Here is a 20395-nt window from a genome sequence, read left to right as displayed (position 1 = left end):
GAGGGGGGGGGGGGGGGGGTGACTTTGGGGTTATATGGTAAATAAAAACGCAATTCAGAGTCCGAATGGCACTCAGTTCGGTGAAACAGCCATATCTGGCCATGTAAAGCCAGTTTGGAGAGGCTTCCATACTCACTGGGAGGACTTTGCCTTTGTTCCCCCACCCCCACACGTCATTCCATCACCACCAGGCTAGAAGGCAGGGAGTCAAGTCCTCCCTCCTGCTCAGGGAGCTTCTGGGAGCCTGGGCACTCTTTTCCCCATGGTACTGGCATGAAAAGTGGGAGGAAGCTGGACACCTGTTTTGACCAGGCCCTGCAAGGCCTCATCACTGTGGCAAGGACTGGGTTTGTGGGGTGAGGGGACTGTGCAGTGCTGCCTCTACGGTCTCTGATGGAGACAGGAGGCCTTTCTGGCTGGAATCCTTCTGCCCTCTGCCTTCAGCCCCATGGCCAACACACTGCCAGCTAGCCCAGGAGGAATAGACAACCTCGGGCAGGGCACAAAGGGAACAGAGTAGGTCTCTGGGGCCATCTCAGAGTGGAAAGGAGCTGGGGGCTGAGTCAGGCAGTCCCACCCCTGCATCTGCAAGCAAAAAGCCCATGAGAACACTGGATGGCAGGATTAGATTTACATCTTGTGACGGTCACATCCTAAGAATTCATCGCGCAGCTCTGGCAGCGAGCGGTGAGGGCGCGCGGAAGAGAGACGCCCACGCGCACGCGCAGGATGGGGCCGGCCGGCTGTGCAATGGAAGACAGGAGGGAGCCCTTTGTGACGGAAGTGTCCCTCACACGGCATTTCTGGAGTTCTTTTTTTTTTTTTTTTAATCTTTTGGTAATCTCTGATCTCTACTGTTCTTGCTCTGTGCTATGTTAAAAATACACACAATTAACAACAAAAATATACTTGCTTTATTTACCAATTTTCTAAAAAGCAAAACAGTCATAAAAAGACACGAGCAGTAAACAGACCTATTGCACGGGGTGAAGACAGTTTCGTTTGGGCGTGAACAAACCACTTGTCCGGCAAGGCTTACCAAGTCGTTACACAGACTCTGAGAGCTTATTTACAGGTCTTTGTAGGAATAGATTAAAAAGAAGGCTCAGTTTAAAATTGAGAGAAAGGTCTTATAACCCTTGTGTAAGCACACGTACTAAAGGAAACATGTCTCGATGCATGGCACCGTGTAAACAATTTCACAAAATGCTCCTAGTGTCGACTTCCCAGCACGTGTCAAAGCTACGCACTTAACAATCAATGAGCACAGATCAAGTAATACAATAATGCTGATGGTAAACATTCATGACAGTTGTGTGTTCAGGTAACGTACATGTGCCCTTGACTAGCATCTAACCCCTTAGCGATCGGACCTCAGAGGCAGGAGGCACGTTTGGAGGCATCTAGTCCCCACACAAATGCACAGCCTATCACCTCATTTGGGGCATCTGAAGGCGCTGTTACTTTATAAATAACTTTAGAAAAACACCAGTATTCTTACACTTGAGTTTATGAAAAATAGGACTAATATCCAAATGTAAGACTGAAAAGCAAGCAGATTACAAGGAGGCTTCATTTTCTCTAGTAGCCGCTTCTCCGTCAGGGGACAGGGGGAGCCTGCTTTCTTTTCCGTTTCTGCAAACTCAGCCCGATTTTAAGTTAATTGTTTCACCTGTGGTAACCTTCCATTCACTTCAGGGACCAATACAGCTTTTCCCTAATCTTTGGGATACGTGATTTAACGTGAGGTTTTGTAACGAGATTGGCGGACTGGCCTCACTCTTCCACAGGTGTCCCAGTGACCAGACAGTGATGGTGATGCTAGGACCGTCACTGCAGGGACCAGAAGCTGCCCGAGTGAGGTCAGGCTCATGAAAAGAACGAGAGCCGGCGTCCCAGCCCAGGGTGTGGGGAGAGGCAAGCTCACGGCACCCAGGAAAACACAGACGAGGTCACCAGCTCACAGTGTCGGCGGTGACTGTCTGCCAGAGCTCACGTCTGGGGGGGCTCCAGCTGAAGGACAAACACCGACGGTCCCAGATGTGGCGATCAGAGCCTGGTCTGCAAAGGGAAGTCACCACAGAAATAGTCAACACCATATTTTATCTACATATGGGTCATGGTCTGAAAAGGATGTGTGCTAGTCTGATGGAGTTGGCCACACAAACCACCGGCCACTTCTGGTCAGAGTGAGCACCTCTCCTTTGTTTGCCCCAAACGCAAGCTACATCAGATGGAAACGTTGGCCACTGCAGTAGCCGAAGCAGAAGCTGCTGGTTTGCTGAATACGGGTCACGCCGTTTCACGCGAAACACTTTGACAGAAAATCAGGAGAGGCTGTGATCTCCATTTGGTGCGTTTCAGAAACATCTAGTTTGACTAAATGATGATTTAGATACAGACCAGCCCCCAGAGGACAGGGTCTGATGTGATCCGAACACACCCTGGGCGGCTCCGGAAGGACCGGGACATCCCGGCTGTTGGCCACAGCCTGGAAGATGCGTGCGGACGCCCCCCTGAGAAGGCTCCTCAAGTACGTGGACCTCCGACAGCCCCGGGGAAGCCTCCCCGCTGCGTGCAGAGAGGGGATTCGCTCTTTCTCAAGTTAAATACTAACGAAATCTGTCCCAAACTCTGTATTTACGTTTTTAAATATAAAAATGTATTTCCTCCCAAACCCTTCCCACCCTCCAGTTTTAAATCATTCCTTCAGAAAACTGTGGTTTTCTAAAACAAAAAAAGCGACATAAGTATATCTGCCCATTTCATTACAAACAGATGCAAAAATCTTTTCATCGTTTCCGAGCACCATCCAATGTAGGTCACGGGCTGTCGGGCGCAGGGAGGAGCGTTAGGTCCGCTCTTCACTTTTGTGACTCGAGGGGGCTCCACTTTCCTCCTCTTTGTCGTCTGCGGCTTCGCTGAGACCCAGAGCAGGCGTCTCTTCCTCATACGGTGCACAGATGTTGTCTTGTCCCTTGTTCTCACAGTAAACACATTCCTTACAGGGAAAAATGTAAAGTCAGTAACAAATGACGTCTTCATTACCAAAAAGTGGTTCGACCTGAGGGAGGTGCGGGTGACCTGGGGTCAGCAGCGAGGCTGCTAGAGGAGAGCGCGGCGGGTGGGAAGCCTCTGAGGGGCTGCCAGGACCCCACCTGCTCCCGAAAAGGCCAGAGCTGCTCCCCAGGAGCCCCACTCTCCACTCCCCAAGGTGGGGGGGCGTCAGGGCCCTTATCTGAGAGGCAGCTGTACATGGTGAGGGGGTGGCGGAGCTGGTAGGCTCGGGCCTACTGTCCCAGCTCCTCCCCTTCCTGCCTGTTGGACAGCAGTCAAGGTCCAGTTTAACGGCCTTCTTCAACCTCAGTGTTCTAATCCGGAAAATGGGTCATCAACAATCTGTCGTCCCCAACTATCTGTTAAGCACCTGTAATGCGCCAGGCAGGGCCTAAGCGCTGGGATTCACCAGGGAACAAAGACGAACATCCCTGCCCCAGCTGGGGGTGGGGACATCCTGGTAGGGGAACACGGCACACGGACGAGCCCCGCAATCGTACTCTGGACCTTTAGAGCCGCCAGAGAAGGTGCCTGATGGAGAGGGGTTCTGTGACGCCCTGCCCCCACAGGTGAAGCCTCCCTGCCCTTCCCTGAGGTGTGGGCTACACTCAGTGATCACCTCCACAAGCAGGAGGTGAAGATGTGCTGGACGGTGGTGTGGGACCCCCGAGGCTGGGTCCTAAGAGGCACTGTGGCTCCCTCCTGTCCTCTCTGGGGAGCCAGCTGCCATGCCATGAGGACACCGGGGCAGCTCTGAGGAGAGAGGCCCATGTGGGGCGCTTGAGGGAGCGTCCTGGGAAGTGTGTCTTCCAGCCTTCAGATGGCGACAGACGCCCCAGCCAGCATCTTGCCTTCACCGTAGGGAGAGACCCTGAGCCAGAACTGCCCGGCCAAGCTGCCCTTAAATTCCCAGCCCAGGGGCGCCTGGGGGGCTCAGTGGGTTAGGCGTCTGCCTTCAGCTCAGGTCATGATCCCGGGGTCCTGGGATGAGTCCCACATTGGGCTCCCTGCTCAGCGGGGAGTCTGCTTCTCCCTCTTCCTGCTGCTCCCTGCCTCTCTCTATCTCTCTCTAATAAATAAAAATCTTCAAAAAAAAAAAAAATTCCCAGCCCAAAGAAACACTGGGAGACCATAAGTGTTTACTGCTTTAAGCTACTAAGGTTTGGGGTTTTTTGCTATGAGGAAATAGACCCAGTCCTGTGGCGTGTGACAAAACCCCCCCGAGGGAAGCCAGGGGGAGCCCTGTGACTGAGAGAAGGGCTTCCAGGTGCAAAGGCCGGAGGCAGGAGCCAGCCTGTGAGTTCAGAGACAGGCGAGAGGCCCATGAGAGGGAAGAGATACAGCAGATGGGGGGGGGGGGGGGCGTGTCACATTTTTATGGCTTCACGGCACTTTCCTCTGTGCTGGGGCACTGCTGGCAGGGACGTGACCATGGGGACAAGGAGGCAGGACATGCAGGGGGCAGGCCACCATGAAGATCCAGCTGAAGGAGCACCGAGGCTTGGAGCAGCGGGCAGTGCTGGAGGGGATGGGGGAGGCCGGGTCTGTCCTGAAGGTGGAGGACAGAGATGGCAGCACGTTCGGTGGCTGACAGACACGGAGACCCTGAAGCCAGTGGCTTCCAGGGTGTGGGGCTCAGGGGGAGGCAGGGAGTGGGGATGGGCACAGACCCGTCCCAGCAAGTCCTGCACAGGCACCCAAGGCTGGTGGGGTTGCTGTTCCCACCGTTACCTAACGGTCTCCGTGGACGTTGAGGGTCCAGGATAGGAGAGCTGACCCTTGTTTTGCTTGTTTGTTTTTTAAATTGAAAACAGACTTGAAAGAAAGAAACAACATTCAGATTTCAGGATGCAACTGAAATGGAATATTCAGAAGATCTTTTTGGGAACAAGGTTGCCAAGTTCTTTAAAGTAGACTCCACCGTGCCATGGTATCGTTTGTCTCCATGAGCAAACTCTTTCTAGTTTTAGAAGTCGGAAGTGCACAGCACAGCGGCAAGGACAGGAGGGACGGTGCCCTCGCGGCGCAAAGCAGCGTGCGGAGCTTACCGCGAGGTCCAGGGCGGCGGGCAGGCGGCCGGCCCGCAGCCACGGGTGCACGGCCTGTAGCTCCTGCCTCTGGCCCTCCGTGAAGCGGGGCTGGGACTTCTGCATCACTCTCAGCTTCTCCCGGTCTTCCTTCAACACTGTTTCCAGATTCCTTCACAAGACAGAAATAAGTAAGCTTGACAGGGTCTTAAGGGGTTTTTTCAGTTTTTAAAAAAAATACACTCTTTTTCTAGCAACTCTTTCAGGATTAATTAATTTTAGGTGATTTGTTTGATGCAAATTTCCTTTCTCTTTAAAATAAATTACCCTACTTAAGGTAACTTAATCTCCCTAGTCAATAATCTGTAGTTTTTCTATTAAAATGATAACCCAAGTCACGATCTTGGTTTTGTTTTAAATCAGGGGCACCCGGTACCCGCAGACACTTGGTTCTGTGCACGCTGGTTAACCGGAGACCTTTACCATCATGCAGTTGATGGAATAACCGTCCCTGGTCTCCTGCAAACACTGGGCTGGCTTGAAGCTGCCTTGGAGACGGAGCCCCAGTATCTCCTCCCCCCAGAGCCCTGGCTGTCCTGAGCCTCAGCATTAATCCCTCTTTCTTTCCCCAGCTCCCCCCACTCGGGGGCTCCGAGGTGCAGGGACCATGGCGGTCACTAGAACAGCCTGACACGGAGTCACGGCGGCAGCGGCACAGACCCGCTGGTGGCCCGGCCGCCCACCTCCCTTGCCCTTGGCTCCTGCATCTCTCGGACAGACACGCCCCATTTAGCCCACAGGGTGAACGGGCAACAGAGCAAAAGGGAGACGTGGGCACAAACGCTTCCTGCGCGTGGAGCGCGATGCCCGGGTGGTGGCGGGGAGCCTGAACTCCTCACAGCCCGCAGCAGGTCAATCTGCAGGGCTCCGGGACACACCGTCCACACGGCAGGGCTCCGCGGGACCACGGAGCCGTCCAGAGTGACCCTGCTTCTCCGTCTGCTGCGCTCCACTCAACCTGAGATGAGGCTTTCAGACGGAAGTCCCCCCGACTGGCTGGCCTTGCTACTGGGGGAGCCCCATGTCCTTAGGAGAAGTCGGGGCTCACCGGGAAGGCATCTGGTAGGTCATCATGACGCTGTCATCCGTGTCGGCCATCAGCAGCCAGACGGGGTCCTGGAGGACGTACTTGACGAACTGCTTACTTTCCCCCATGGCCGCCTTCGCTTTTGCTTTGTGATTATTCTCTGAAGACTCAACACTTCCAAAGTATTTGCTGGTATGACCTGTGTCACTGCTGCCTTTAAAAAACACAACACGTGGCAAGTGAAAACCTTTCACATGAAGCTAAACCTCATATGACGGAGCTGAAGAGTTTTACTTGGTAGCGAGTGCCTGGGTTGGCGGATTTTCCCTTCTCGTTCCAGTTCCCAAGTCATCTGGATAATACCAGCTAGAGCCACGGAGATGATTCTCCCCCGGGTCGGCCCTGAGAAGTCCAGATGGGGCTGCGTCTTAGAAATCGTGCTACCTTGGGACTCGTGGGTGGCTCTGTCGGATGAGCGTCTCGCTCTTGATTTCGGCTCAGTGGTGACCTCAGGGTCGTGGGATAGAGCCCCACATTGGGCTCTGCGTGCTGGGCGTGGAGCCTGCTTCAGATTCTCTCTCTCCCTCTGCCTCCGCCTGGAAATTGTGTTCCCTGCCGCTTGACTAGGCCAGGCCACAGAGAAGCTGGTGTAAGTGGGAGGCAGCTGGCCTGGCACACCCTGCCGTAAGCCTCCGTGGGGAGCGAGGCCAGAGAACAGGTGGAGGCGGGGCTCCCAGTTTGTGGAGAGCGTGTGTGGCCGCTCCACATCACAGCTGAGTGACCCTCTCTGGTAAAGCATGCTGCCCACACCCTAGGCTCACGCGAGGGGAGCTAACTCAGCAAGGGGAACACTACCGGCCCTCCTGGCAGGCCCAGAGAGCCCGAGGGATGGTCCAAGATGGTCTGAAAGGGCCGGCGGGGTGGAGGCCTGCAATGACAGCAATGTCCATAGCGAACGGGTGGAGGGAATGCTGACCAGCAGGGTGGGGGTAGGAGGAAGGAGCCCGAGCCTGCCGGTCACCACTGCTGTGGGCTCTGGGGAGCCACTTGGAACGCCAGCTGGATGCCTGTGGGGTCCTGGTCTGCACCGAATCCTGGGCCCTGAGTACACATAGGCCTGTGGCCTGGGGTGCGGGAAAAGCTGGGATGCCCAGGGACCACTGTCCAAACAAACCTGAAACCCAACGACGAAAACACGCCCACGCCATGGGATTTAGGTGCTGCCGGCACCACCACCATACCTGTCCCACTTCTGGACGTATCGCAGCCCAGCGAAACGGAGCCCAGGGAATCGGAGGCGGCAGAGGCCCCGCTCCCAGACAGGGCCGACCCTGTGGCCGAGCACAGGTCCTCGTGCAGCAAGAGGTCAAGCAGGCCGCTGGACGTGGAGAGGGCATCGCTGATCCGGGCGTCTGCGGGTTCCTCACGCTTCGGGAACAGGGAGAAGATAGCACAGTCAGGGCTTGGCGCTCAGAGCGGGGCTCGGGGGAGCAGCACCGTGCTGTCCACTCAGGGCCGCTCAGGGACAGAGCCAAGTGCGGTCCTCCTTAGGTCGCTGGCCCTCCCTTCACGTGCCAACGAGGAAGGCCCCATGAACACATCCCGCAGTTACTGGGACTACGGCCACACCCTTGCCAGCGGTCTGTGAGGATCATCTAATAACTGTAATTTTGGGACGGTCACACCAAAGACAGCGGTTCTTGCATCCCTGAGAGAAAGGCCTTCGGCTTGTTCCTGCACCCCAGCGGACAGGGAAGCGGGGAAGTGCGTCAGCAGCACCCCAGTGGCTGCTCCCCCCAAACCCCCGTGGGGGGGTGCTCTGCCTTCCCAGCGGGGATGGCCTTGGCCTGGCAGCATCCTGACCCTCTGATCCTCAGAACTGTAGGCCCAGGAGCCCAGACACAGCAGTGGGGCCCCGGGGCCTCCGTAGGCCGATCATCTGCGACCCTGAGGTCACGCTTCCCCTCCTGGGAGCAAGGGCAGGGAGCGCCCGTGGTCCACACACCTCAGGCCCTCACAACACACAAGTGGTTCATCGCAAGCACAACCACAATTTCATCAGCCGAACAAGAACAGCACAGCAGCATCCCCTGGGACTTGGGAGGAAGGGCACAGATCGCCTGGTTTCAGAGCCCCCTCCTCTGCCTCCCCTCCCCCCAGGGTGCCTCTGCCGCCAGCTTCCCCCCCACTGCCCTCCAAAGGGCCTGAGTTCTGGCATGTGAGCTGACTGCGCTTTACCCTCGGAGTTTCATTTAAAGTTTTGCGGCTCGCCACGAGTCACGAAGCCGCGTGTGGTTATTTGGACCCCGTATTCACCATCGGACAAGCCAGCCGGCTTCCTGCATTTGGGTCCCCAAACCATTACAAGCTCCCCCGGGGCCCCTCTGACGGGGTCACTGAACTGGAGTCATTCATTTCCAGCGTGTGTATTTACGTCACGACTGGCACAGTCCGGCAGAGGCGTGTAAGCACCCGCGCAGGAGAGGAGGGCGCGGGTTTGCCCGCCCTGCGTGCCGCCTCTGCCGCCTGCTTTACAGGAGGAAGGGCAGGAAATGCTTACGATTGGCGATGCCTTCGGCTGCCGGTCCCAGGATGCGGCAGGTTTGCAGTCCGGCCCTGCACCCGCGGTCCCCGAGGACCCTGCTGTCCCTGTGGCCGTGGCGCTGCCCTCGGGGGCCTCCTCCAGCTGCAGCAGGTTGAGCTGCAGAGGTGAGCTGCCCCGGGACTGGAAGAGCGGAGGGGAGGCTCTGCCCGGGGGCCCAGAGGCGGGCGGCGGAGAGGCCGGGGTGGCTGCGCGAGATGCTGCTGGCCCACGCTCCTCCTGAGGACACGTGCATGGCGGTTTGGGGGGTGAAGTCCTACCAGGGAGCTCGGGCTTCGAGGCAGGGATCATCTCAGACAGAAAGTTAGGCTGGCCTGGGAAGAAGGCCTGGGGCAGGCTGGGGGTCACCGAAGGGAAGGAATAGTTGGGTAACACCAACGCCATGACTGGGGCCAAGGGGACAGTGAACGGCGGGGGCTGGATGGCAAACTCGTGCTGGGTGTCCATGGGCACGGCGGGCACTGCGAAGCTGGCCTGGGGAGCCAGGGGTGCCCCCGCCACCGTCCCTGGTGTGGGCATGATTCCTGGGGCTGGAAACACAGGCAGGGAGTAAGCAGGCACCGAGGCAGGAAAGGGCATTGTGGGGCAGCTGGACTGGGACGTGTCCGATGGTGACCAGGCTGTGGCGTTCAGTCCCATCAATGGGGGCCGGTGGGGCGCAGGCCCCCCAGACCCAGTGCTCTCGGAGGAGTCTCGAGGCTTGGCCCGTTTGGACTTTAGTTTTCTGTTCTTCCCAGTTTTTTTCCAAGATGAATCTATTCCAGAAGTATTTCTTAGTCCTGGTGCAGCTAAAATAATGGGAAAACACCAGAGTTAAGATGTAAACATTTATGTGACACCTGCTGTATCACTTTTCAGACTCGTAGGCTCCGGGGAATGCAAGGGCACCTCCTGGTTCCGCAGTCCTGTGTTTCCAAACGTCAGCCTGCGTGTGGCCTCTCCGGCCACCATCAGGTGCTCCCTGGCCCTCAGTCAAGTGAGAACACTCAGGACAAAATGTTCATAAAACCAGAGTCAACCAATTTTAAGGACTGCCATTAATTGCAAGATCACATGCCCCGTTTTCTTCTGGTGTTAAAATGTCCTTTCTGTTACGAAATAAGAATGATGAAAAGTAGTATCTAAAAGGTTTCGTTTAAAAGGCTGGTAAGTCTCTGCTGTTCCCCAACACTGGTCTGTGAAATCTGAAGGGTAGGACCCCTGATCTCATCCAACCTTATTTTTGAATTTTACAGGCTTCGTCACTACTGTTCCTTAAGACGAGATGTTTCCTGCTTTGCCTGTCAGACGAAGCCTGGACTCCAGCCCGAGTGGAGGTCGGAGGGTGGAAGGGAGCATGCGCTCTTGGAGCCGCCTTCCTTCTCTTTGGTGACCAGTGCCTCTTGAAAAGGCTGGAGGTCTCCACGGGTAGCAGAAGGGACTCTGGACTTGTCCCCACGCCCCCCCGGGGCCTGGGCTAGTGCAAGCAGCACTTTGGCTGGGGGGTCATGCCACGCCTGGGATGGGTCCCAGGAACCTCAGTTTCTCCTCTCAGGTCACACAGGGTAACTCAGGGCTTTTGCAGCAGGTTGTGGTGACACTTCCTGTCAGCTGTGCCAAGGGGTGCTGCTTACCTTCGCTCTGCGCTGAAGACAAATGGGCCAGTCCAAGGCCAAGTGCTAAGTGGGCAGAGGCTTTGTGATTTGGACTCTGTCCGGTGTTCTTTCTAAAGGAAATCTGTCCCCTGGTGGGACTAGTGGCTGAAGCACTGGGCTCCTGGGACAGCTGCACAGTCTGTGCACTGCAGAAACTGCTGGCCAAGGGGGCAGGAGGGAGCTGGAACTCTTTATTAAGCCAGGCCCACAGGCTGGGGAGAAGAGGGCCACTCCCTCCTATGGTGTCCTCAGGAGTCTGATGCCACATGCCCTGTCAGTCCTGTGGGCAGGTAGGGATCCCTGCCCCTCACAGTCACCCAGGGAGAAACGTCTGACGTGGTGTCACTGCATTCCGCGGGGGCCAGCCTGGGACTGTCACTGCTCTTGATAGCACTGTTCCCCCAGGGACACCAGAGGACACCTGTTTCTGCAGAAACAGCCTGCACCACCACTACGTTCCAGCCTGCATCTAACTGGGGACGCTGCACACGTCGACAGGAGCACTGGACTCCGTTCCGCCAAGAGGAACGTTTTTAAAATCGGGTTTCGGCACTTACTTCTCTCACTCAACTGCCCCTTGGACTTTTCCTGCAAGTAATGATGGCAGCGAGACTGGAAGACGTTGAGTTTCCGCATCTCCCTGAACTTGAGCAGGAAGGTGTGCTCCTCCTTCTGGGTGTGGGCGGCCAGCACTTCCTTGGTGAGGCCCAGCGTCCTGAGGGGCTCCTTCTCCGGGCCTGGGACACACGGCCGGCCGGCCGGAGACTCGGGCCCGCTCACGGCATCTTCCACCAGCTCTGGAACAGAAGACAGGCCCCGGGGCTTAAAACTACGGGGAAACCCACACCGCGTCTCTGAAGAAGGGAGCCCCTCGCACACACGTGAGATGCTTCGCGCTGCCACAGCCCGGGGCTGAGATCCGTGATGCGTTCAGGCGTCTCTGAGAAGTTAACAATCAAAGGCACAAGGCAAGGACAGAAGCGCCACTGCCTGGGCAGCTCCAGGATCGGTCTTCGAAGCAAACTGAAATGTGGGGTATCTGGGGTTTCAGCCCAACATTGAAGATGCTGCCTCTGGGCTGCCCTTAGCTCTGAGAGCATGACACACCAAGCTGGTACCAGGCCCCTGCCCTGGTTCCGGTGCGACCGCCGTGACCCGTGGAACTGTGGGTGCAGACAGGACCCACTAACTCTCTTCCGTGCTTTTTCCCTCACCGTCCCTCCCTTCTCAGCAAAGAGCAAATCTGGGTTTCAATTCACTCCTGGGTGTCGTGAACAAGATAACTCAGGAATGGTGCCCTTGGCTGCCCTGCAGGTATGACCTGTCCTGGCTCCTTCCTCAAACAGGGGAGGGGGTAGGGACCCTCAGCCCCAACTGAAGGGGGATGCCCAGGACTCCCGCTGCTTCCCCAGGAGGCCCCTGCCCTATTTACGCCTGAGCAGACACCTGCCACTAGGTGGCGCCAGAGCGCGGCGGGGATCCAGACAGGTGTGGCCGCACCCGCCCTGCTCCTGCGCTGGGATTTCTCATTTTCATTGTTAAAACCAGACGGCCCCAGACATCACCCAAGAACCAGCGACCTACCGAGCTCAGGCTGTGGCTTCTTGTCGCCCACGTGGACGATGGTGCTGCTGTAGCTGCACTGGCTGGTTAGGGATACCACGCTCTCTGCCTTGTTGGGCAGGGCCAGTGAGGGCAGGTGCGCGCTGACCTCCGCGTGGCTGTTCACCCTGGAGGGCGACGCCGCCTCTTTATAAGAGAAAAGGGACACAGACACAGAAATGCAATAAAAGCAAAGCTCTCGGGTAAGAAACACCACTGTCCACATGGTGCGCCAATACCCAGGTGACCCACGCAGACTGCATAGACCGGGGCATGTGACGGGCTGTCCCCAGGTGTTTCTTCACAGGGTAAAGATGGAGAAGAGGAAAGTCTGAAATGGGCACAATTATAGTCTCCCAGCCTGAGTCCTCTAGGAGGAGGCGGGCGGCTGGGCAGCTGCAGGAACTCTGGGTCCACGGCCTCTGAGCAGGGCTGGCCCTTCCGCAGGCCCGTGGACAGAAGCCACGCAGGCAGCCAGGAGCCCACCCTCCGCTGGGTGCTGGCCAGTGGCTGGCTCTCTCTCCCCGAGGACTGGGGCAGGGACTATCCGTCACAGTGTGACTGCCCAACACCAGTGCTCCGTCAACAATGGGATACCGGATTCTGATCCTGGTAATGACCACCAGCAACACTCACAACGTTTGAGGGCCCCGGGATGTAATCTAACTCGTGGGGTGTGCTAACATTCAGAGGCCTGTGCCCCTCCAAGAGATGATGGAAACAAGACCTGCCCAAGAATGACAATGTGAGATGCCCCCAGGCCTCCAGCAGCCCCAACAGGACCCTAGCCTCCAAGTCCCAAATCGCCTTTATCTCTAGCTTGTAAGAAGGTTGCTAAGTTTTGAGCTACTTTGGTCATTTAAGAAACAGCCTACACCCACATACTGTGTCCTTGAAGCCGCTCAGACTTCCTATGGGAAGGGGCAGGGGGCTCCGGGCCTTCAATGACACCTGATCCCACAGCGGAGGACCCGAGTTATCGCACGCCGCACAGCTCAAAGCAACAAGACACCTGCAGAATGCAGCCCGGGGCTGGCCACTGCCTGTCGCTTATCGCTGGCCTTCTGCGTTGCCACGTTCACCGGGAACTCACACTTCCTCTTGAGGGTGGCCGCCTCACTGCAGCTCTCCAGGTACCTGTGCGGAGGGTCAGAAAGGGCTTCATGGAACACGGGAGCCCCGAGAGTGCGTGAACGAGAGGGGCGGGGGCCGGAAGTGCCCACACCTGATGACGCTGTCCAGGCAGCTGATCTGTTGGTAGGACCCAGCGGGCGGGTTCCTGCAGCCCAGCTCCTCAGGAAAGCCGCCTGTGGGCAGGCTGGTGCCCGAGCTGTCCCGTTCCACGGGGACAGCTTTCATCTGCGCAGAGGAACTATTTGGCTTTTCTGAAAGAAGGACAAAATAATTCTTTCCATTAAAACTTGTTTCCCCTAAAGAGGATTTTCTATTCAGAAAGCATTTAAATTTTCCCTAAAAGTCAGGCTGTGATTCTCAGACACAGAAACCCAGTGACAGCGGGCTCTTCAGGCGGCCCTGCTGGGGCGAGCACCACTGTGCATCCCTGAGGGAAGCTGGAGGGCGCCGTCACCAGGGTGGGGACCCGCTTCCCCCTGGGGCTTGTGGCACTTGGTCCGCGCTGGCCCCACGGTCAGGGACTCAGCAGTGGAAAAGGCCAGTTCTTCCTTGAGCTCCTGAAAAGTTCGAGGACAACAAGATTGCAGATGCTTTATGGTTGATGGATATGGCCTGTCCTGGGGAGGAGAGCACCCCCAGACACGTGAGCCGGCAGTACTAACGACAACGTGTCTCCGGGGCAGCCTGCTGTGGACGCTCCTCTTCCTGCCATCTCCACGTGCACCGCATGCTATTGCCTGAGGGGCCCCAGGGGCAGAGCCGTGTCCTGCTCCCCGATGCGTCCCCCAAACCCACACAGACTGCAGCAGGTGCACCCCCACATGTCCTGAAGGCCAAAAATCCTGGAGAAGAGGAGGCGTGGGCAGCCGCTGGAGGCTTCCCGGAGGAGGTGAACCCTGAGCGCAGAGGATCAGCCAGCGCCACCAGGGGAGAGGGCCGTGGTGAGCTCAGGCACAAAGGTGCCAAGTCACAGCGTGCTGAGGCGGGCTCAGGTGCTGGGGGGTGGCGCACAGCCCCCTGTGCCTTTGGCTCCCCGGGAGAGGGGGCCCACGAGCAAAGCTGGTGCTGGCCACCTGGGACACTTCATTCACGCGTATGAATGCTTGTGGGTGGCCGGGCGGCCCCCTGAGGTGAGCGTGTGTTCACATGACTGTCAGCACCAGCCCTCCGGCCACTGCGCAGAGCAAGGAGAACAGGGGCCGGGGGGCAGAAATGCACGCCTTGGCCACCCCTTAACAGGGGTAGAGGGTGCCAGGTGCCCACCCGGTGACGAGGGTCAGCAAGACTGGCGGAGTGAAGGGCCACGCTGCCCCGCACCAACACAGAGCGGGGTTGCCGGACAAGGGGGGATGCAGCGGGCCTCAGAGGTTGATTCCCTGCCATCCAGAGTTAAAGTCAAAGCGGGTCCCTCTGGTCACACGAACGTTTTATTAAGGAGATGGACAGAAAGCTCTTACCTGCCGCGGAGTCTCCCTTTTGTTCTCCAGATTCCCCAGGATGACTTTTATCTTTGACGCTGCCACCATTTTTACAAATTTCCTTGAGGGGAAACAAAGGAGCACGTTACTCCCTCTAGGAGGCCCCGTAGCGGTTCGGCCAGAGCCCGCAGTGCGGACAGCGGAGAGCCGCAGACATCCTGCGACACCTAAGTGAGTTCTCAGGGAGAAATTGGGGCGAGGCAGGGCTGGAGATGGCCTTCGGTCATCTAAAGACCACAGTGCAACATGGCAGGTGACATTTTTGTGACGTCTTCACTCTTGCTTGATTGCCTGCTTTAAGTCATTTTCACCCAAACTGTAGCCACAGCTTTGGGCTGCTTCCCCCCTTTGAGAGTAAGACCCCCGAGTGAGCAGGGTTCCGAGAGCAGGCAGCCAGGGCTCTCTGGGCTCCGTGGCTCCTGGGCGTCCCCGTCTCCCCGGGACAGGGACAGACAGGGGCAGAAGAGACTTACGGTCCTCCTCCGGCGGGAGTCCTCATGACCGTTGCTATCGCTCGAGGACGTCTGGCTCATGAGGTGCTCATGGGACCCGTTGCTGCCCAGGCTCCCATAGCCGCTGGAGCCGCTGTGGGGGATGGGCTGGGGAGACAGCAGACGGGGGCCTTGGACGCGGTTGGGGGGCACAGCTGGCACTGTGGGGTTAGCGCCCCCCCCAACACGCCCATCTCGCAGAGAGGCCACCACCTGCCCGGGGCACTGGGTGAGGACAAAGTGGGGCTGGGCTGGCACCCAGGGTCAGGCTGCAGGGTGCACCCCAGTCCCAGTCATGGGAGACTCCCCGAGAAAGGATTCATTTAACCCTCTCCCTCAGTTCATACAGTGTGGGCCAGTCCGGGGTCTACCCAGGGGTTTTAGAAATAAACCGTGGTTTCGCTGCAGACTAAGGAGGCAGGGAAGCAGAGCTGCCCAGCCGGGGGACTGGTGCTCACGCTAAGTCTTCTTGAGTGCTGTGTCCCCAGAAACAGGGAGAAGGTATCCTCATGCCCCCCAGGTCCCGGCATGGTGACCCCCTCCCACCCCGTGCGCCTGTGGGGGGCCATGTGTGGGCTGGCAGCAGGGCCTGGGGGTGGACTCGGGTTCTGGCTGTATCTTTCAGTCACTTGCTCAGGGCTACAATTCAGACACAGTCACCCCGAATATGCAATGGGGTGCTGCCCCCAGCTATGCAGCTGCAGGTGTGCCGACTGGGCCTAGACCGCGGGCATCAGGGGTGCAGAGCGGAGTGGGACGGAGTGAGATGGCCACCCCGGGTCTCTGGGCAGCTGCCGGCCACTTACGCCGGGGGACAGGAGGGCGTGCGCCCTGTACGCACCTGCAGCAGCAGCCGGTGGATCTGCTCCGCGAGCCCCTGAACGCTGGGGGGCGTGTCCTTCTCCTCCATGGGCGACTGAGCTGAGAACACGTCCTCATTCAAAGGGCCCCTGCGCGGTGTTAGTGGCCCTGTTAGTTGGGCCCCGGGCTGCACACCCCGGCCAGGCTTGCTTCCTCCTGCAGACCCCCGGGCTGCTACCCGCCACGCAACGCCTCCTCCCTTCTGCTCACTGCTCTGCTGCGTGAGGTCCCTCCCACCTGGGGGCACAGGTACGTGGCGGGGAGGTGGTTGGGTCCTGGTCGCCCAGTCCTGCCCCGTGCCACCTGCTGGTGGGGAAGCGAGGGTCCCCGAGCCGCGCTGCGCACTGGGCGCACTCACACCCTGACTCTGTGTCTGCCGATGATGAAGGAGATCTTTCTGCTCCACGGATTGATGAAGCTGGACCAGCTGGTGTCCAGAGTGACGTACTCGCCATTCCGGGCACGGAACCGAATGGGAGAATAGTCGAAGGGCTGCCCGCCGGACTGCACAACTGCGAGAGTGGGAGCCACGTGGGTGTGAGGACCAGTGGCTGGTGCTCTCGGCAAGAGGAGAGCCGAGGTGCGCTCCACTCTGGAATCAGCTCAGAACTTTCAGAGATGCCAACCTCCTCAACCCTATGGCTTTCAATCCCCCGCTTTGCTTTAAGTTGCAACGGCAGGCTGTTCAGAAGTTTCCAGAAGTGCCACCACATATTTCAGGACACACACATCTCTGCTAGCCTTGACTGGTCTTCTCCAGGGGATGCTCAGTCCCCTGTGTCTGTGGGGCCTCGCTTGGTGGGGACACGGGTCATCCACCCCCCTGGCCCGGTCAGCACCTCTCCCGCCACAGCGGAACCTCCCCCACCCCGGGAAGCCGACAGTAAAAGCAGGCTGCCAAAGCTTCACGTCCCACAAAGGGACCCACAGGAGACGACTACCCTTGACTGACGGAGCCAGGGCTCAGGCACAGAGCCAGGGCATCCACCCCCACTCGCTGGTAACCAATTTGACCCGTCTACACTGGCTGATCTCAGGATTTATCATGAAAGGGGACCTACTCCTTTTGTGGATGGTGAGCATCAAAGGCCTGTCACTGGGGTGAAGCTGCACGAGCACAGGGGTCTCGATCAGGTCCTGAGGTAGGTAGCCCAGGAGGGGGACGGCCCTGCAAGGCAAGCACACACAGGCGCTCAGCGGCAGCTCCCACCGGGCCTCAGCCCCAGGCGCTTCTGGACCGCTCCAGAATACCGCCCGCAGGCAGGGCGGCAGACCATCTCCAAGAACCCTCCTGCTCTTCGGGAAAAAGAGACAGACTGCAAATTCCCCAAAGATCAAGGTTTGAGAATTAGGCTAACAGAGAACCGTCTTTTCAATTAATTAGCCAACAAAAGCCTCCCCACCGGTCTGCAGTAGAAAACTTGGGCCTAGAAGGCCCGACCCAGCGCAGGCTCAGGGCTTTAGTGTCTTAGCTCTGAAGGAACACGTCATGATCACGTTTTTGCTGTTCCTTAGGAAAGATCCTAAGATCTTTTCTTTCTTCATGTCATTTATAAGTTCGGCCAGATGTGGCTGGCATGGCCTTTTTTAAACAAGTGTTGCCTGGACTCTGGAAAACTCTTTGTGCCTCCTTTCCAGCTCCAGAGGGTTCCCTTCTCCTATTACTTAGGCTACTGGCAGGCTGGGTGCCTTCGCTCTTCTCCTGCAGCTGCTTCTCTATCTCTGGGAGAAGGTTTTGGGGTGAACTTCCCAGTGCCCTTCTGCCTTGGTGTCCGGCGCCCTCTGCCCACACAGCCACTGTTCCCTCTTCCGAGCTGCGTCTCAGCCTCCCCCTGGAGGCCAGTCTTCTTGCATCTGAGCTGATGTTTCCTCAAACTCTTCTGCTCAAATGGAAGGACATTCTCCAAGTTTTCAGAGCAAAGCTTGCTCGTTCCCAGTAGAATGGAACTTTCTTGTGGGCCCAGTGTTATTATTTGATTTTCTCCTCCTGGTCCAAAACACACTCTCTCCAGGCCTGTGTTTTCCTTTGACAGGATGTACAAAATGTTCCCGGCGCTCTTCCAGGTCAAGGCTTGGTGGGGGTGAGTGGAAGGAGGGGGAAAGAGAAGGAGAGGAGGAGGAAGGGGAGGAGGAGGAGAAAGAGGCGGAAAAGGAGGACAAGGAGAAGGGGGAATGAGGAGGGGAAAGGAGGAGGAGGAGAGGAGGGGGAGGAAGGGGAAGAGAGGAAGGGGAAGCAGTAGAAGGGAAGGGAGAAGGAAGGCAGGGGGGGAGGAGTCCTGGCCACCTGCCCAGCTGTCCTGCACTCCATGGGCTGGGCCACCTACAGGGCTTCACTAGGAAAGGCCCTGCAGACCGCCCACCATACACCACGTGCACCTGGAGTGCTCACTAACTCCTGCACGAGTGACACCTGTGGCGGCTTGCAGGCAGGCCTTCTCAGATTTTGGAGGAAAAAGAAATTATCCTGGGTTTGCTTTATGACTGCAGCTCCCCGGGCCCACCCTCTAAGACCCTGTTGGAAAGGGCTGGGTGGGGCCCAGGAACCTACACCTTGAAACCTTGTCTCTCCGGTGGCTCTGCCACAGGTGGTCAGCAGAACACCCATGAGCGGCCGGAGCAGGAGGCTGAAGGTTCCCTGGCTGCCTGGGAGCAGCTCCTTCCCAGGACAATCCGTGGCCTGTGACCAGGGTGGGTACCCAGTGGCCCCTGGCCAGGTGTAGGCAATGGGATGGGATAGACTGGATCCTTGACAGTATCTCAGGAGGCCACCCTGGCCCATTTGAGAAAGGCCAGAGTGCTGGTACATCTAGGTCCATTTCCCATGGGTCTTCTGAGGAAAGCTCTTCCCCACCCCTGTCGGCATCCAGCAGCCAGCAGCATTTTCTGTTTCATGCAGGGGGAGCTGGGGGAAGGCGCTCCATAGGCCTTGGGCCAAAGCCGGCCAACCCAGAACCTTCCCAGGATGGTAGTGCTTCCGACTCCAACAAGCACCATTTGCACCAGCCAGAGCGCCTTGGGTGGGAGACCGAGCGACGGTCCGGGAAGGAACGGAGGGGATTCCCCTGGAGTGGTCTGTGGCACACAGGCCGGCAGACGCATCTCTGCTGGGATCCTGCCAATGGCGTCTCCAGCTTCAACCCTAACTCTGTCCCAAGCACACCATCCCTGGCGGTTCCATCCTTCACTCATGTGCGATTTTGAAATGGGTTTCAACGGGATAATAAAGACAGACTCAATGAGAATGATGACCAGCTCCCCAGAATGCCCCACTTACACAGTATTCATACCGCAATTCCAGAATGCCTTCACTGCCTACAGACAGTTCAACATTTCTGTGGAGTATCAACTAAGCAAAACCAACGTGCAGCCTTCGCTTTAGCGACATAGCTTCCGTGTCGAAACCGGGAACATTCACTGAGCTTCACTTAATTGCCATGAAGTAACCACCAAGACCATGAAGAAACGCTAACCAGCATGTGATTGAGTCTGCTGACACGGAGGGTGCAGCACTGACTCCAAGACAGGCTAAGCGCAAGAGGCGGGTGCCGGCAGACGGGCCAGCGTCACCGCGTGCTTACCTTTCGTCCACATCCTGGAACAGACAATTTGGTGTATGTGTGGTCGTAAAAATTCTCTTTTCAGGAGGAATTCTAGGGGCTGAAAGAATAGAATTTTATACACGTTTCTGATTCTAAGAAATACACACTTAGCACAGTTGTATTACAGCTACTAGAAAATACCACGTAGGTTCAGACAGATGGGCAGCGAAGGAAGAAAATTAACACGTGAGTCCTGAACAACAGAGCCCACCGCATGGGGCGCAGCGCGGAGCCCATGCCCGATGACCGCCAGCCCGCTTCTCAACTTCCTTGTGGGTGGGTTTAGTTTAGAAAGCTGAGAACTGGCACAGTCACAGAACCGTGCGGTGCTGCGTAGGCTTCTCCCAGCAAATTCATGACTTCCAAGATCCCACAAGAGTGAGCTGAACAAATTGGTTTTTTAAAAATGAGTTAAGTTCTTAGATTCAAAATTCTCAGCAAACGTCATTGTACTGAGGACTTTACAGTTTCTAGGGTGGACAAAGGTGGTAGAGTTATTTGCATAAAGGAAATCATCTATCCAGAATTTCCCTCAACCACCAAATTCACGGACAAAACATTCAAAATTCCAAAGCTTCATTCTTGGAGGAGACTCAGATCATTTTGGGGAGTAACTTGTTGAAATCTAAGTAACCCCTTTAAATCTTTATTGAATATTTGGAAGAGGCTATTCTGTATGGAGGAGCTCGCCAAACATTTCCCTTGGTTTTAAGAAATGCTCTTTTAAAAGATGACCTCATTAACCACTGAAAAAAGGTTATGAATACAATGAAACATGGACCAAACTGAATCCCCGAGGTTCAGCAGTTAAAGATGGCACCTG

The 20395-nt window shown here is 57.0% G+C and overlaps 1 protein-coding gene across 1 annotated transcript in view; it reads right to left on the bottom strand.

The window, feature by feature from the left end:
* Window positions 1-891: 891 nt before the first annotated feature.
* The window catches only part of PER2 (period circadian regulator 2), a 37943-nt gene continuing 18439 nt past the window's right edge, over window positions 892-20395 (bottom strand). The window contains exons 9-23 of the mRNA XM_040638590.1: window positions 19552-19630; window positions 17035-17141; window positions 16332-16485; window positions 15954-16062; window positions 15095-15220; window positions 14601-14682; window positions 13235-13394; window positions 13022-13146; window positions 11992-12156; window positions 10965-11204; window positions 8732-9561; window positions 7413-7599; window positions 6193-6385; window positions 5106-5256; window positions 892-3001 (exon numbers count right to left, since the gene is read on the bottom strand). Of these exons, the coding sequence (XP_040494524.1) occupies window positions 2852-3001; window positions 5106-5256; window positions 6193-6385; window positions 7413-7599; window positions 8732-9561; window positions 10965-11204; window positions 11992-12156; window positions 13022-13146; window positions 13235-13394; window positions 14601-14682; window positions 15095-15220; window positions 15954-16062; window positions 16332-16485; window positions 17035-17141; window positions 19552-19630 (2858 nt within the window). The 3' untranslated portion in view covers window positions 892-2851. The remainder of the gene's footprint in view (window positions 3002-5105; window positions 5257-6192; window positions 6386-7412; window positions 7600-8731; window positions 9562-10964; window positions 11205-11991; window positions 12157-13021; window positions 13147-13234; window positions 13395-14600; window positions 14683-15094; window positions 15221-15953; window positions 16063-16331; window positions 16486-17034; window positions 17142-19551; window positions 19631-20395) is intronic.

Source organism: Ursus maritimus, unplaced genomic scaffold (genome assembly GCF_017311325.1).
Source record: "Ursus maritimus isolate PB19 unplaced genomic scaffold, ASM1731132v1 scaffold_1, whole genome shotgun sequence".
NCBI lineage: Eukaryota > Metazoa > Chordata > Mammalia > Carnivora > Ursidae > Ursus > Ursus maritimus.
This window is presented reverse-complemented; position numbering and strand designations above follow the sequence as displayed.